We start from the raw sequence: 15530 nt of genomic DNA on the forward strand, positions 1-15530 counted from the left end.
AAATCAAAATATCTAAATATCATACCTTGGCAAAAAAGACGGTGAGATGAGTTTCACTGCCAACAATCCAAATGGGGAACTTTGGCGATTTCAAGTAAGAACCAACCTAGGGAAAATTTAGCAACAAAAATAACAGGTCAGGTGGATTGTTCTATTTCATTATGATAACAGGTATATAAAATTATTAAATACTTTTACTACCAAGGAAGTTTTTATTTTCTGCAGATTTAGGTATCCCTAGTCTGGTTGATAAGACACTACTACCCAAAGCAATCCCAATAAACTTTAGATAAAAAATACCATTCTGCAGCTAGAAAGAGAAGTATGGAAACTGAATGTGATGTAATCTGTTGGTTATATACAAGCTATATACACTTTTTTTTCTGTTTATTTTTTCTCTGCTGTCATTTTTCTTTTTTGTTCTAACTTTTTTCTCAACATGATTCATAAGGAAATGTGTATTTAAAAAGCTAGTATACATTTATAACTAGAAAAAATAGAACAATACAGAATAAAAAAAAAGATAATACAATACTACTCCTTGTTAAATCAGCAAAAGGAGGAAGCAGCATTACCTCAACTAGAAGTAACCAGAACAGCTCTGAGAAAGCTGTCTAAGCTGAAAAGTTATTCAGAAAGCTACGCCCTAAATTCCAGGACAGTATGATATGCAAAATACCTCAAAACTTAAAATTCCATCAGTAATAAGCAGTGCAGTGATGAATGACTCTTCTATTATTACAAAGAATTTCTAAATGCAGATCTTAAGTCAAAAACACCCTTGTAATAACAGGCTTATAATGAATATCTCTCTAAAAAAGAAAGTGTGTAAAATATTTTCACTGTAGCACAGTGTTCTATAATTTTAACTATCATAAATAAGAAATAATTAAATCAAAGCATATAAAAATGTGTTATCTTCCAAAAAAAATTCACGACAAAGAAATACAAAATGATTTGACATTTGTATAGTACTTAAAATTTTACAGAATGTTTCCATATGTATTATTTCATTGACTCCTCAAAGCAATTTCATCTATGAGGTAGGCAGATTCATTACTAAAATGGGGGTGCTGCTATACCCATTTTGAAGAAAATTAACTGATTAAATGATCTGCTCATACTAAAAGTGGCTGAGTTAGACTTACAATGTAGATGTCTTCATTCTTAGACCCCAGTATTTTCTCATCAAATAATAATTATTAAATATTTAATAGGTGTCAGGCCCTATGTTAGGGGCTAATGACACCAAAAAAAAAAAAAAAAAAAAAGCCAAGACAGGCCCTGTTTTTGAGGATCTCACAGTCTAATGGGGTTATAGATAGGGAGAAGAGGGGAGGTCATGAGACTTAGGAGGGATTGAGAAAGAGTTCAAGCTGGGACTTGAGGATGCCAGGGTTGTTGGAAAATAGAAATGTGGAGTAAAAGCATTCCAGGCTGGGGGCACAGGCAGTGAAAAAGGCCTGAAATGGGGAGAAGGAGTGTCTAGTTCATGGAACAGCTTGGGGCCAGTGTCTTGGGATCAGTGTATGTGGTGGAAGAAGAGCATGGGAGTAAGAAGATTGGAAAAACAGGTTGAGTGGCAGCAATTATGAAGGGCTTTGAATGTTAAATAGTTTTGATCCAGAGCCCTGTAACTGGTTATGGAGAGGACATGATCAGATTGATCACTTTGGTAACTGAGGGGAGGGAGCATTGGAACAGGGAGAGACTTGTGACACCAGTAGACTCCTGTAATCATGCTGGTGGTAGGGATGATGGACTGATCTGGCTGCGGGAGAGGAGCAGAGACCACTAGGAAAGATATTACAAAGGTCAAATGTTTAGGCTTCGGCACACTGGATATTGGGTCAGGGGGAAGGAGTTGGGGTGACAGAGAGTGAGGTGAAAGCCTGGATGACTGGGTAGGTGGCCAGGTCCTCTTCAGTAATAGGGATATTTGGAAGGGAAAAGAGCCTGAGGGAAAGATGATGAGTACAATTGTGGACATGGAAAGATGACTATGGGTCACCTAGTTCCATTATCCTATATTTTTTTGTGACCAATATTAGATACTGCAAAAGCTTCAAGAAAAATCTGATACATGTAATTAATAGCCAAAACCAATGGCATTATTTGACACCTCTCACCCAATCTCCTACCCTGCCACACCAATACATTTTCCTCTGGGTTTCTGTAATACTGCTCTCACCGATTCTTTTGTTATCTATTTGAACATTTCCTCTTAATTTCCTTTGTCAAATCAACAATTCACCAAAAGGCATTTACAGAATGCTCACTACACAGCAGTTGCTGTATCAAATGCTGGGGATACAAAGCCAAAGCCACCTCTGTCTTTAAGAAGCTTACATTATAAAAGAGTATTTATATTTTTTATATACATCACTCAGATCACACTCCCTAACTGCAGTCCCTAACAAGACTGTATTAGGCCCTCTCCTTTTCTCTCTACACTCCCACTTGGTAATCTTATCAACTCAAATGGGTTCAAAGTAAACTGTTTATATTCAGCTTTGATCTCCCTCCTTAACTTCTGAACTTTCCTATCACTACTGAAGGTGCCACCATCTTCTTCAATACTCAGATTCGCCATCTTGGTCATCCTAGGCATCAGATTAAGTTATAAAATACTGCTTTTATTTATACAACACACTCCATTCTTCCTCACTTTTTACATAGCTATCTCCCAAGTCAAGCCCTTACTACCTCTTGGCTGAACTACAATAACCTCCTAACTGGTCTCTCTATCTCAAGTCTTTTGCCTTCTCCAATTCATACTCTATATGGAAAACAAAGGAATTTTCCTCAAAAGCAAGTTTACTCATATTATTCCACTGATCACCAAACTCCAGTGGTTCCCTATGGCCTCTAGGAACAAAGATAAACAACTCTGGCAATTAAAACTTTTCATAATCTGGCTCCTTAATCCCTTTCCTCAGTCTTTTCATACATTACAGACTCCTTTTCATACTCTCCAACCCAGCTCCCCTGACCTATTTAAATTTAGTACTATGTGTAATTTATATTGGCTATTCCCCAAGGCTGGAACATCTTTCCTCCTTGCCTCCACCTAATAAGGGAGAAAACATGCAAGCAACTATGTTCAAATAAGATAAATATAGTACAATTTAGAGATAATAAAATGAGGGGATGTAGCAGCATTGAGAGATTAGTAAAGACCTCTTGTGAATGATGGGATTTTCATTGGAACCTGAAAGAAGCCAAAACATGGAGTTGAGGAAGAAAAATATTCATACATGGAGAGAAAGGTGGTGTCAATGAATCAAAGAGAGTGTAATAGGGAATAAGGTATAAGACTGAAAAGTTAAGTAGGAGTCAGATTAGGGAGGACTTTGAATGTCAGAATTCCATATTTGATGCTCAAAATGAAAAAGATCTGAGAGTTAAATGAATGGGGATAGAAGGAAGGCACCATGGTCAGACCCGTACTTTTAGAAGATCAACTTGAAAACTTAGTACGAGACTATGTACATAGTAGACTATGGTAGATGAGTAGGTTGAGGCAGGGAGAATGACTAAAAAGCAACTGTTCTATTCCAAGCATGAGATGATGGAAGACCTACCAGGATGGTGGCAATGTCAGAAAAGAGGAATATATATGAGGGATATTACAAAATTAAGTCATGGAACTTGGCAACAAATTTGATGCAGAGAAAGAAAAGGAAGCTTGGAATAGAAAAATATGTCCAGGTTGCAAATCTGCACAACTAGTGGGTTAGTGACACCTCAACAGTAATAGGGAAGATCAATAGTCAATAATGATTAAGCAATTACTATTTACCAAACGTTGTGCTAAGAACTAGGGATACAAGTACAAAAAAAAAAAGACAGTCCCTCCCTGCCCTCAGAGACCTTACCATATAATGGGGGAAGACAATGCCCAAAAGGAAGCCAGAAAGGAAAGGTAGGTTAGAGGAAGAAAAGAAGGTACAAGAAATGTCCTGCAAAGAAGTTCCAAAATAGCATAACCAAGTGAGAAACGAGATGTCTGAGCAGAGTTCTTTCCTTAAACAAAGATTTGGAGTTTATGGCCCTATTCTTCAATTAAAGAGAAAGGAAGTAGTGATGAGGTAGAGTACCAAGGTTTATAAGATCTTATAAGATGATAAGACTGAGAAAGTATTAAATTTTGTTTTAGACATGTTGGGTTTAAGATGTCCAAGGGATCCAGTTCAAGATGTCTGACAGGAGATACTAGTCAAGATTTGGATTAGTAAATTCAAGAAGCACAGAATTAAATGAATACATGGAAGTTGCTGAGATCACAAAGTGAAATAGTTATAAAGGTAGAAAAGAAAATGGATGAAGACAACCTTGGGCATGACCTTGATGAAGATACAAAAAAGTGAAAATGAGGAGTGGTCAGAAAAGTAAGAAAACCAGGAAAGAGAATGTGTCACGGAACCTTAAAGAAATGAGTATCAATGAGAAGTAGATGGCTGGCAGTGTTAAAGACTGAAGAGAGGTCAAGAATGAGAAGGATTAAGAAAAAGCCATTCCATTTGGCAATTAAGAGATCATTAGTAACACTGGAGATAGCAGTGTCAGTTGAATAATTAGAAGCCAGACTGGATAGTACAGAAGAGAATAGGAGGAAAAGAAGCAGAGAAATTGATTGTATATGGCTTTCTCATAGAGTTTAGCTGTAAAAAAAAAAAAAAAAAAAATGGATAAGACATCTGGAACAATAGGCTAGTGGGGATGGATCAAATAATTGTTAGGAATGGAGGAAATATGGGTATGTGTGTAGGCAATAGGAAAGCAGCCAGTAGACATGAGAGACTGAAGATAAATGACAAGTGAGAATTTTAGAAGATGTAATACGCTGGAAATGAGAGGATGGAATGGTATCACTTATGCATGTAGAAACATTATGCACTGGCAAGAATAAGAGCTTTATGTTCAAGTGAGAGACAGCAATAAGATTATACAATGACCAGTTTTGATGGCTATGTCTGTTTTCAACACTGAGGTGATTCAGGCCAGTTCCAATAGACTTGTGATGAAGAGAGCCATCTGCATCCAGAGAGAGAACTGTTGGGACTGAATGTGGATCACAACATAGTATTTTCACCATTTTTTGTTGTTTGCTTACTTTTTTTTCCCCTTTTTGGTCTGATTTTTCTTGTAGAGCATAATGTGGAAATATATTTAGCATAATCACACATGTTTAACATATATTAGATTGCTTGCTATCTAGGAGAAGGGTTGCATTTATTAGGGTTTAGCAGAGTACTTGGCATGGGGTTGGGAATTAATAATCATTGACTAACTCATGCTAAGCCTTCAGTCCTCTCCCCGCCACCTTCCAATAAATGCAAACAATTTATATAGATATTTTTAGATTTGTAAGATTCTGGTAGCTGATATGTTCAGATACAAGGTTAAAATTTCATAATGATGAATATAAGGCTAAAAGTAGCAACAGTAAGGGAAATGGACAGGTCAAGTGCTGTTTCCCTAGGATCTACAAAATATTACAACCAAAAGCAGATCCCTCATATATTGGGTGGAACTTTTATAGGCATTTTTTGAAAGATATGGACACCCCCCCCCAAAAAAAAAATCACATTAGATAACAAAGATCAAGTACTCTGCCTAGTGTGTCCAATTAAATATCTATATAAATTGTTTGCAATCTCCACTCTCCATCAGATTGTGAACACCTTGAGTGGAGGGGCCATTCTGATCTTCTTTTTGAATTATTAGCATGGAACTTTGCATATGGTAAGCATTTAATAAATGCTTCTCAAGTCATTCCTATATGCACTAGTGGGAAAGTCACCTGGCTTTATTGTATGCCAACTGTTGAAGGTTAGTAAAATGGGAACTGAGTGGGAAGGGTCAAAACTGCAGACCAGAGAATGAACTAATTTATACGGAGGAAGTCACTGTTATAAGATTTATTGATCTGTAAGACAATTTTGCCTTTTTTTATTATTGATGAATAAAGTCAACAAAAACTAAAAGAATGCAAGACACAAAGGGAACAATAATCAGGAGGGAAGGAAAATGATTATTACTATATTTTAAAATTATTCTTATAAAATCCTACCATCACCAAGGACCTAAGATAGATGAAACATTTTTCCTAAAACTGTCCTTTCCCCCCAAAAATGATATCTCCATAAATATAAACCTTTATAGATATCATGGCTCCATAAAATAAATATTGTCAATATTCAAAAATTAAGTTCATGGATATATTTTATTACTAAGGAAAGGATATGAAGGATAACAAAATAAGAGTGCTAAATGGCTTTTGCAGTTGGAAAAGATAAAAATAAGAAATTCAGATTCAAATTTCAATTTTTTTTTTCCTTTCTTCATAAACTAGTAAAACTTCTACTAGCTCTGGATTTGCTTTGGAGAGAAACATGAAAACTTTGGACTTGAACTCTACCCATTTCAAAGGCTTGCAATTCATGGCAATACAAAACATGTTTGTCTTCATGAGATAAATCAACATATAGGTACAGATTCATTTGTTATTTTCAGGAAATGAAATGGATCATTATATGTTTAGAGTCACTATTGCCTAGCTCTTGATCCACAACATACTCTCAACATATCTAGTAGCAACAAAATACACTTTAAAGCAGTCAAACATTTGAAAAATTATATTAAAGTTATTAATATTCAGTATTTTAAAAAAATCAACTTACCTTACAATATCTTAAAGATTCCATTAATGTTAAAAAGCCTATAGTTGCTTGCTTATGTATGCCAAGAAGTTCTGTTTAAAAGGAAAAAAAGAAAGATTATTTTATTACTATAAAGATATGCATAATATTTTCTCAGTTTGGCTCAAAACTAACACTTTCTTTCTCTTTAATAAGGTTTTAATTCCTATCTCTTAGTAACATTATAATAAGGTCTTATAGACTACCTATTTGTTACCATATGCTATTAGCTCAAATTTAGCACGTGAATTTTATAGGCATTTTTTGAAAGATAAACATAAAAAATCCAATATAGTGGGATTTTACAGAGATACACATACATATATACACACACATACAAATATTTTATGTATATGAAATATATACATATATGTTACATATGTATGTTTTTAATACTCTCATAGGTTCATATACTACTCATTCAGATGACAGCAAATTCACCATAGGAGATAACAGTAGACCATAAACAAAGTTAGAAAGGATTTTAGAGATCAACTAATTTAACCTCTTCCTTTTAAATGAGGACTCTGATACCCAGAGAAGCCAAGTCACTTGCTGAAATTATATAGTTAAGGAGTTAGTCAAAATGACAGCTGAACTTGTATTCTTTGGCACAAATCCACTGATCGAACTAAATAAGCAAATTATGTAAAATTTTAAATTTAAGTATAAACATTAAACATCTTTAGAAAATCTTCCCAATAGTAAGAAGCTTTTTATTCATTTATTCAATTTCTTCATTTAACAAAACAAATACTGAAAATCCGTAAACTACTGAGAAAAAAAACATTTAATTACTATTTATGCAAAATACTAATGTAGTTTGATCCTTATTTCTTTTTATTATTTCCAATAAAAATTAAAATTTTCCACTGTGTACTTGCACATTACCAAAATTGTGGATATTCATTGTAATATAGTAAATGCAAATATAATAAAACCTCATTAATTCAAAACCAAACAAGGAGTATACAATTTTGAATTAATGAAAAGCTTGAATTATGAACTTTACTAGAAAAATTTATACTTTCAAATAATTTAAATAGTTCTCCAGAAATCCCGTTTACACCATTAGTTGAGATTGTGCACTGTATATGAGTTAAATAAATTTTTTGGCACTGGAATAGCAGACATTCTAGTAACAATTTAGAAAGAGTACAAAGATAACTACCAGTTCTTTTTCTGTTTAAACTTTATAAATTCTGAATTAATACAAGCAAAACTGAAATTTTTTTATTGCCTGAGGACTACATGAATTTTTAACAGCTTAATTTTCATTGTCAGAATTGCCCCCGCCCCACCCCCCCAAATCCATTTTAATTATGATGTAAAGTAGCTCAAGTGTTTTTAGGTTCTTATCAAAAGCCAAGTACTAACTAATACTTCATTTGACAGAATTTTGGAAATTTGCAACCTATTCTAGCAAGATTTGTCCAATCAAATTTTTCTGTTGATGAGGGGTGAAACTTTGTATTGTAATTGTCTTGATCATAAAATAAACAGAATTCAAACCAGAGTCAAAATAATTTACCTATACATAATTAGATCTTTTTAACTACTTAATTTACTATCCAAGAATGGTATGATTTAAAATTAGATTTGGCATACAATCTTCCTCATCTCATAAAATAGGATGCTGAAGGAAGTAGTAAGGACATTGTGTAGAATATGGAAAAAGTCTTAGCTGAAAGAATAGGAGATCTGGAGTTTAGTTCTGTGTGTATAATCAATTAGCTGCATGACTTTGACCAAACTATAATTTCTATGGGCTACAGTTTTCTTATCTGTAAAATAAGGGTGTTAAAATAAATTATTTGATCGTAGATTAAAAACTCCACGATTCCAAGTATTATTACGATATTAAATATGATCATTCTCTTTTAGGGAAAAACATGTACATTAAAATGTCTATTTCTGAAACCACTAAACTTAGAAGTTCTCAAAGAACTACAGATGAATCACAAAATCTTATGTGACAATGACATGTGACATAATCATTAAAGTCCTTGAAACTTCAAAATTATCCAAACAGGTAGTATAACTGTTAGTAGCAAAATTCAGAATTTTAAAAAGTGACATATTGCTAATTTCATATTTGGATTTCACAAGACTACTTTAGTTTAAACCTACATAGCAGGATAATGTAAAGAAAAATAACCTTGTTAGTTCATAATGACTTTCAGGTAATTCAAAAAGATTGTAGCTGAAACTTATGCTATGTAGAAAAGTTCTCATTTCCTTTAAAAGAAATATTTAAGCTTTTGTAGAGTTATGCCATATACTTACAGAATTCAACTTAGAAGAGAAAAATTAGCAACAGGCCGCTAAGAATATAGGCAATGTACTCCTTACATATCTATACCAACAAACCCCGGAAATTCTACCAGATGTTATAAAGACCAAGAAATTTAATTTAAAAAAAAAAAGGAATTTCTCCTATTGAACAATGCCATAAAAATCAGCCAACCCTTACCACCACCAGCAAAGCCAGCATTAGCATAGGGTAACTTTCAAGTTAAAACCAGAGGTGATCAGGGACACATGTAGCCTACAAAACTCTATCAGCAACAAAAATCCACTATCTTCTGCTGGACACAAGCCAATGGGATCAGGGACTTCACAAAGGCTTTAAAGATTCCATACTCTGAACTTCAAAGATCCAGGCCAGGGTTTTCCTGGGGGACAGAATAAGTGCAAGAAGGTAGGAGACTCAGGGCAAGACTGAACAGGGCTGATAATTCCATCTGAAAGCTGAGCTTGGTCTTAGAAGAAAATCTCATTTCAGAAGCTAAAGTTGAAGAGATGAATAAATAAAACCAAATACTGTGAAGTATTAAAATATAAAATGTTATAACAAAAAGAGCTGACTGAAAAAAAAAAAAGGTGAAGATGATTAAAAAGTCATGGGCTTCCCTGAAAACTGTCTTTTAAAATAAAAACAAAAACATGAATACCATATTTCAAGATATCATAAATGAAAATGCCCAGAATTATTAGGACCACAGGTTCTAAAGGAATACACTAATACACATACATACATAATACATAATACACATAAAATATGAAAGAAATCCCAAAAGTCTCAGGAATAAAACAGCTAAAATCCAGGCTACAACCAAAAGAAAAAAATACAGCAAACATAAAGAAGCAGTTTAAGTACTAAGGATCTATGCTGAAGATCAAATAAAATCTGTTAATTCTACTAAAAATACATTATCTTGGAATCCCCAAAAGACAAAATACTAGATTTACAACCAAGAATATCTTAACCTGCAAAGATAAGCATAATATTATAAAGAGAAAAAAATGAGCCTTTAATAGAACAGAGATCTTTCAAGTACTCTTGATGGAAGGATCACAGGTGAGCAGAAACTCTGAAATTCAAAGAGCCCAGAGAAACTTAGAAAGACATTTACTTGAATAAACAGAAGGTGCTGTAAGATACTATAATGCTAACATACTAATGGGAGAGAAGAAAAATATTTTCTTCAAAAAGGTAAATGTCTTGAAATGATAGTGACACATTAATTCTATTCTGGAGGTCTTAGAAGAAAGAGGAAGAAAGTTATGAAGAAGGAATAGATCAGTGAAGAAATAAAGAAGGGAGAGGAGTTTGCCATTTCTCCTATGTAGGGTGTCTGTGAAGAATTTCACTTTTATCTAAAGTATATAAAGGAGGGCTGAATATTCACTCACAGGTCAGTATAGTCGGTCTTTTTAGTTAATCAAGGCTGGCAAAATGCTCTTCACACAATCCCCACTTATTCTACCATTAATCTCTTCTTTCCAATCAGACAGCTACCCACCTGTTGAGGCCCTTTACTGGATGATCCTCGGCTTATCAAAGGATCATCTCTCAGAATAACTCTTGAATAATCAGTAATATTTTATAGTCTCTTTTTGTCAAACACATGAATCTCACCACTATCCCTGAGGAGATGCACAAATTCTTAGAAATCATGGTGGTTTTATGAATCATAACTATATAATCAAAAAGGACATTTCTGTTAAACCTATCTTTTATTGGTTACACGTTCCAAATGCAAGTTAGCCACAGACTGTCAATTCAGCATGTAGGCTTACACCATGGCACTATGAAGAAAAATATGCTAGTTTTTCGGGCACCTACTAATCCAGGTCCAGGTCACAAATTCAGGGTTTCAGAGGAGGGTGCCTGTGTCCTGGATGTGTTCCTGGGGAGGAAAGAGTCATAGGTCCCAGAATGTTCATTATTAGAAGAGCAGAAATAACCAACACTGGTATCACACCCCCTTCCCTCAAAAAACAACAGAGCAAGGTCTCTGTTGCAACTTCCAGCCCAATCTGAAATCTGCAGCAGAACAATCAGGACAAGAATCCCAGACCTAAGCAAAGCCTTGGTTACATCACAAAGTTTTATCACTTAGGGCTAGGAGAGCTTTCTAGATGGCTGACAGTAGCTGAGTCCAAAAGTGTCTACTCTTGTTTAGATTTAACCCCAGTTTGGGAACTTACACAGCTCAGGCCTGAGGGTGAGCAATTAGATATTATCCTAAATCAGAGCATTCTGGGAGAACTGAAAGCTTACAAATCCTAATTCTTAGCTGGAATAATAATATTACTATTCAATATTTCAAGAAAACAGCAATGGGACAAACCCAGTTCATTCCTCCAGACATGTGCAGAGCATAATCTAAATAGGTCCAAAAATAAAGTCAAAAGATGGAAGAATGAGAAAATAAAAAATAGAATCCCATGACAAAAAACAATTGATGTTCAAGACACACAAAAAGAAGAAAACTACTACAAAATACCTATAAGCAAAGTCTAAAAGAAAAACCCAAAGGCATAAATTCAAATTGATTTCCCAGAATAGATGATACAAAATTTTAAAAAGCCAAATCTGATGAGAGTCAAATTCACTCATTCCCTCTCCTCTTTCTCTACTGGAAAAGCTTTTTCTTGCCTCTTTTCTGGCAGATAATTTCCCACTCTTTCCTTTTCTGTCAGTATCATTTTCCCATGTAGGAATATAAACAGATGAATCTTAAGTTCCTTATGATATTCTTTTCCTATCTCTTTATGCCTCTCCTAAGATCTGTATTTGAAATTCAAATTTTTTATTTATCTCTGGTCTTTTCATCATGAATGCTTCAAAATTCTCTATTTCATTGAATATCCACCTTTCCCCCTGCAGGATCAAATTCATTTTTGCTGGGTAGGCGACTCTGGATTGTAATCCTAGTTTCATTGCTCTCCAGAATGTCATATTCCAAGTCCTTCATTTCCTTAATGTAGAAGCTGCTAAATCTTGTGTTAACCTAACTGTAACTACCATGTTTGAATTGTTTTCTTCTGGATGCTTGTTATATTTTCTTCTTAACCTGGGAATCCTGAAATTTGACTATAATACTCCTGGGAATTTTCATCTTGAGATTCAGGAGGTGATTGGTGGAGTCTTTCAATTTCTAATTTTACCCTCTGGTTCTAGACTATCAGGACAGTTTTCCTTGATAATTTCTTGAAAGATGATGGCCAGGCTCTTTTTTTTGGCTCTTGGCTTTTAGGTAGACCAATAATTTTTAAATTATTTCTCCTGGATCTGTTTTCAGATCAGTTGTTTTTCCAGTGAGATATTTCACAATGTTTTTTTTTTTTCCTTATTATTTTTTCATTCTTTTGGTTTTATTGTTTCTTGATTTCTCATGAAGTCATTAGCTTCCATTTGCTTGATTCTAATTTTTAAGGAATTATTTTACTCATTGAGTTTTTGTATCTCTTTTACATTCAATTTTGCTTTCTAAGGCACTCTTCTCCTCATTACTTTTTTATATTTCCTTTTGCAACACTCTTATTTCTCTTCCTAATTTTCCCTCTAACTTTTTTGATTTTCAAAATACTTTTTGAGCTCTTCCATGATCTGAAAGCAATTCCTATTTTTATTGGAAGCTTTAGATGTAAGAACTTTGACTTTGCTATCTTCTTCTGAGTGTGTATTTTCATTTTCCTTGTCACAAAAGTATCTTTCTATGGTCAGAATCTTTTTCTATTGTATACCCATTTTCTCAGTTTATTACTGGGCTTCTATTTCCAGGGTAGAGAGTGCAACATAGGATCCAGAGATTTTGTGCAGCTGTTTTCAAAGATCCTTCTAGAGACCTGTACTGTGAGAGCTAGCACTGCTACCCAGATCTGAATATGAACAAAGCAACAGAGTGTTATTTCAATGTCAGCAAAGAGGCCCCTACAATCTCCCTCTGACAAACCCTTTGTCTTCCCATCTATCAGTTGAGATCTCCAGAAATTGCTGCTCTAACTACTATGGCCATTCAGTGGTTTCCAAAACTTGCTCCTGATTTGTTGGGGCTCCCTTCACATCCTAATGGGACAAACCTTCCTTGCCGACCTTCCAAGTTGTCCTTAATGTCTGTGAGCTGAGAGGTCTGGAGATTGTTGCCACTGCTGAGTTAGAGGCTTGGAGGCCCACCTTGCCTTGCTGAACTTGGGGCCATGCTCCAGGCAACTTTCCAAGCCAATTTCACCTGAAAAAGTGTACTATTCCATCTTTTTGTGCATTCTGATGCTTTAAAATTTGTTTGGAGTCATTATTTAGAGATAACTTGGAAGGATCTGGGGGGAGACCTTGGCCTGGTTTTTGCCTGCACTCCACCATATTGGCTCCCAAAGAAATCTCAGAAAACTACTCAGGTCTCTTAGCAACAAAGGATTAAGAAAGATTAGAATTCATAGGTCACATCCTGAAAGAATCACCCAATTCCCAGGAACACTGATGTTAAAATCCAGACTGTATAGGTCAAAGAAAAAAATACTGCAAGCAACCAAAAGAAAAAAATTTAAATACTGAAGAGCCAGTCAGTATCACACATAATTTGCAGCCACTGTCAAAAGAGAGCAAAGAGGTTGGAATAAAACATTTCAGAAAGGAAAGTATATAGACTTAGAACAAAGAATAATTTATCCAGCAAAACTGAATATAAACCTACAGGAGGAAAAAAATGGACCTTTAATGAAACATAGAACTTCCAAGCATTTCTGCCGAAAAGAACAAAGTTGCATAGCTCTGAAGTTCAAACTCAAATGTAAAAAAACATAAAAAAGACAAACAAATGAAAAATCTTAAGATGAAAAAAAGAATGAACTATTCATATTCAAATATGGAGAGATGTACTTATGTCCCTTTGAACTCTATCATCATCAGGGGACTCAAGAGTATAGTTAGATACTACAATTGGTTTTGTAAAGTCTTGTTGATCTTAAAAGAATAAAAATAGAAAGGAAGAGAAATATACTAGATGGAAGGCACAGAGAAAGGATAAAGTTAAAGAAAATTATCACACATAATCAAGGTGCACAAGTGCACACACAGACACACAGACATACAGACACACACAGACATAGACACACACACACACACACACTTTCCTACAAGGAAAGGACTAGAGAACCGGCTGTCACTTCAATCTCATTCTCACCTAAACTGGTAAAAGAAGGGAAGAACCATATACACACACAGCTAAGCACAGAAATATACTTCACTAAACAAGGCAATAGAAGAGGAAAGAGAGAAAGGAGAAGGGGTAATTAGAGGAATTACTATTAATTGAAACAGACTAATTCAAGATATACAAAAATATTTATAATTCTGTTTCTGTGGCAGCAAAGAATGTAGATCTGAAGAGGTGCTCATAAAATAGGGAATAAATGTGATATATAAATATGATGGAATACTGTTGTTCTATAAGAAAATTTTTTTTTAAAAAAGGTTGGTTTCAGGAAAGATTTTTATGAACTAGTGCAGAATGATGTGAATAAAATGAGCAAGGCAATTTAAATAACAATGATACAGTAAATCACTATTGATCAGAGAAATGCAAATTAAGACAACTCTAAGATGCCACTACATACCTCTCAGATTGGTTAAGATGACAGGAAAAGATAATGATGAATGTTGGAGGGGATGTGGGAAAACTGGGACACTAATACATTGTTGGTGAAATTGTGAATACATCCAGCCATTCTGGAGAGCAATTTGAAACTATGCTCAAAAAGTTATCAAACTGTGCATACCTTTTGATCCAGTAGTGTTGCTACTGGGCTTATATCCCAAAGAGATCTTAAAGGAGGGAAAGGGACCCACATGTGCAAAAATGTTTGCAGCAACCTTTTTGTAGGGGCAACAGACTAGAAATTGAGTAGATGCCCATTAGTTGGAGAATGGCTGAACAAGTTATGGTATAGGTAAAGGAATATTATTGTTCTCTAAGAAATGATCAGGAGGATGATTTTAGAGAAGCCTGGAGAGATTTACATGAACTGATGCTGCGTGAAATGAGCAGAACCAGGAGATCATTATACATGGCAACAACAAGATTATGACAATCAATTTTGATGAACTTGACTCTTTACAATGAGATGAGATGATGCCAATTCCAATGATCTTCTGATGAAGAGAACCATCTACACCCAGACAGAAAACTGTGGGAACTGAATGTGGATCACAACATAACATTCTCACTCTTTTTGCTCTTCTTTGTTTCCATTTTGTTTTCTTACTCATTTACTTTCCCTTTTGATCTGATTTTTCGTGTGCAGCAAGAGAATTGCATAAATATGTTTACACATATTGCATTTAACATATATTTTAACACGTATAGCATATGTTGAATTGCTTGGCATCTAGGGGAGGGAGTAGAAGGAAGGAGGGGAAAATCTGGAACACAAGGCCAAGCAAGGGTCAATGCTGAAAAATTATCCATGTATGCATTACATTACGTTTTAAAAATAAAAAGCTTTAAAAAAAATAACAATGATATGGTAAAGACAAAC

The 15530-nt window shown here is 34.6% G+C and overlaps 1 protein-coding gene across 1 annotated transcript in view; it reads right to left on the minus strand.

Annotated features, from left to right (window-relative positions):
* The window catches only part of MINDY3 (MINDY lysine 48 deubiquitinase 3), an 86130-nt gene that overhangs the window by 42271 nt on the left and 28329 nt on the right, over positions 1 to 15530 (minus strand). Inside the window, exons 9-10 of the mRNA XM_051961842.1 lie at positions 6687 to 6757; positions 26 to 106 (exon numbers count right to left, since the gene is read on the minus strand). Of these exons, the coding sequence (XP_051817802.1) occupies positions 26 to 106; positions 6687 to 6757 (152 nt within the window). The remainder of the gene's footprint in view (positions 1 to 25; positions 107 to 6686; positions 6758 to 15530) is intronic.

This window comes from Antechinus flavipes, chromosome 5 (genome assembly GCF_016432865.1).
Source record: "Antechinus flavipes isolate AdamAnt ecotype Samford, QLD, Australia chromosome 5, AdamAnt_v2, whole genome shotgun sequence".
Lineage (NCBI taxonomy): Eukaryota > Metazoa > Chordata > Mammalia > Dasyuromorphia > Dasyuridae > Antechinus > Antechinus flavipes.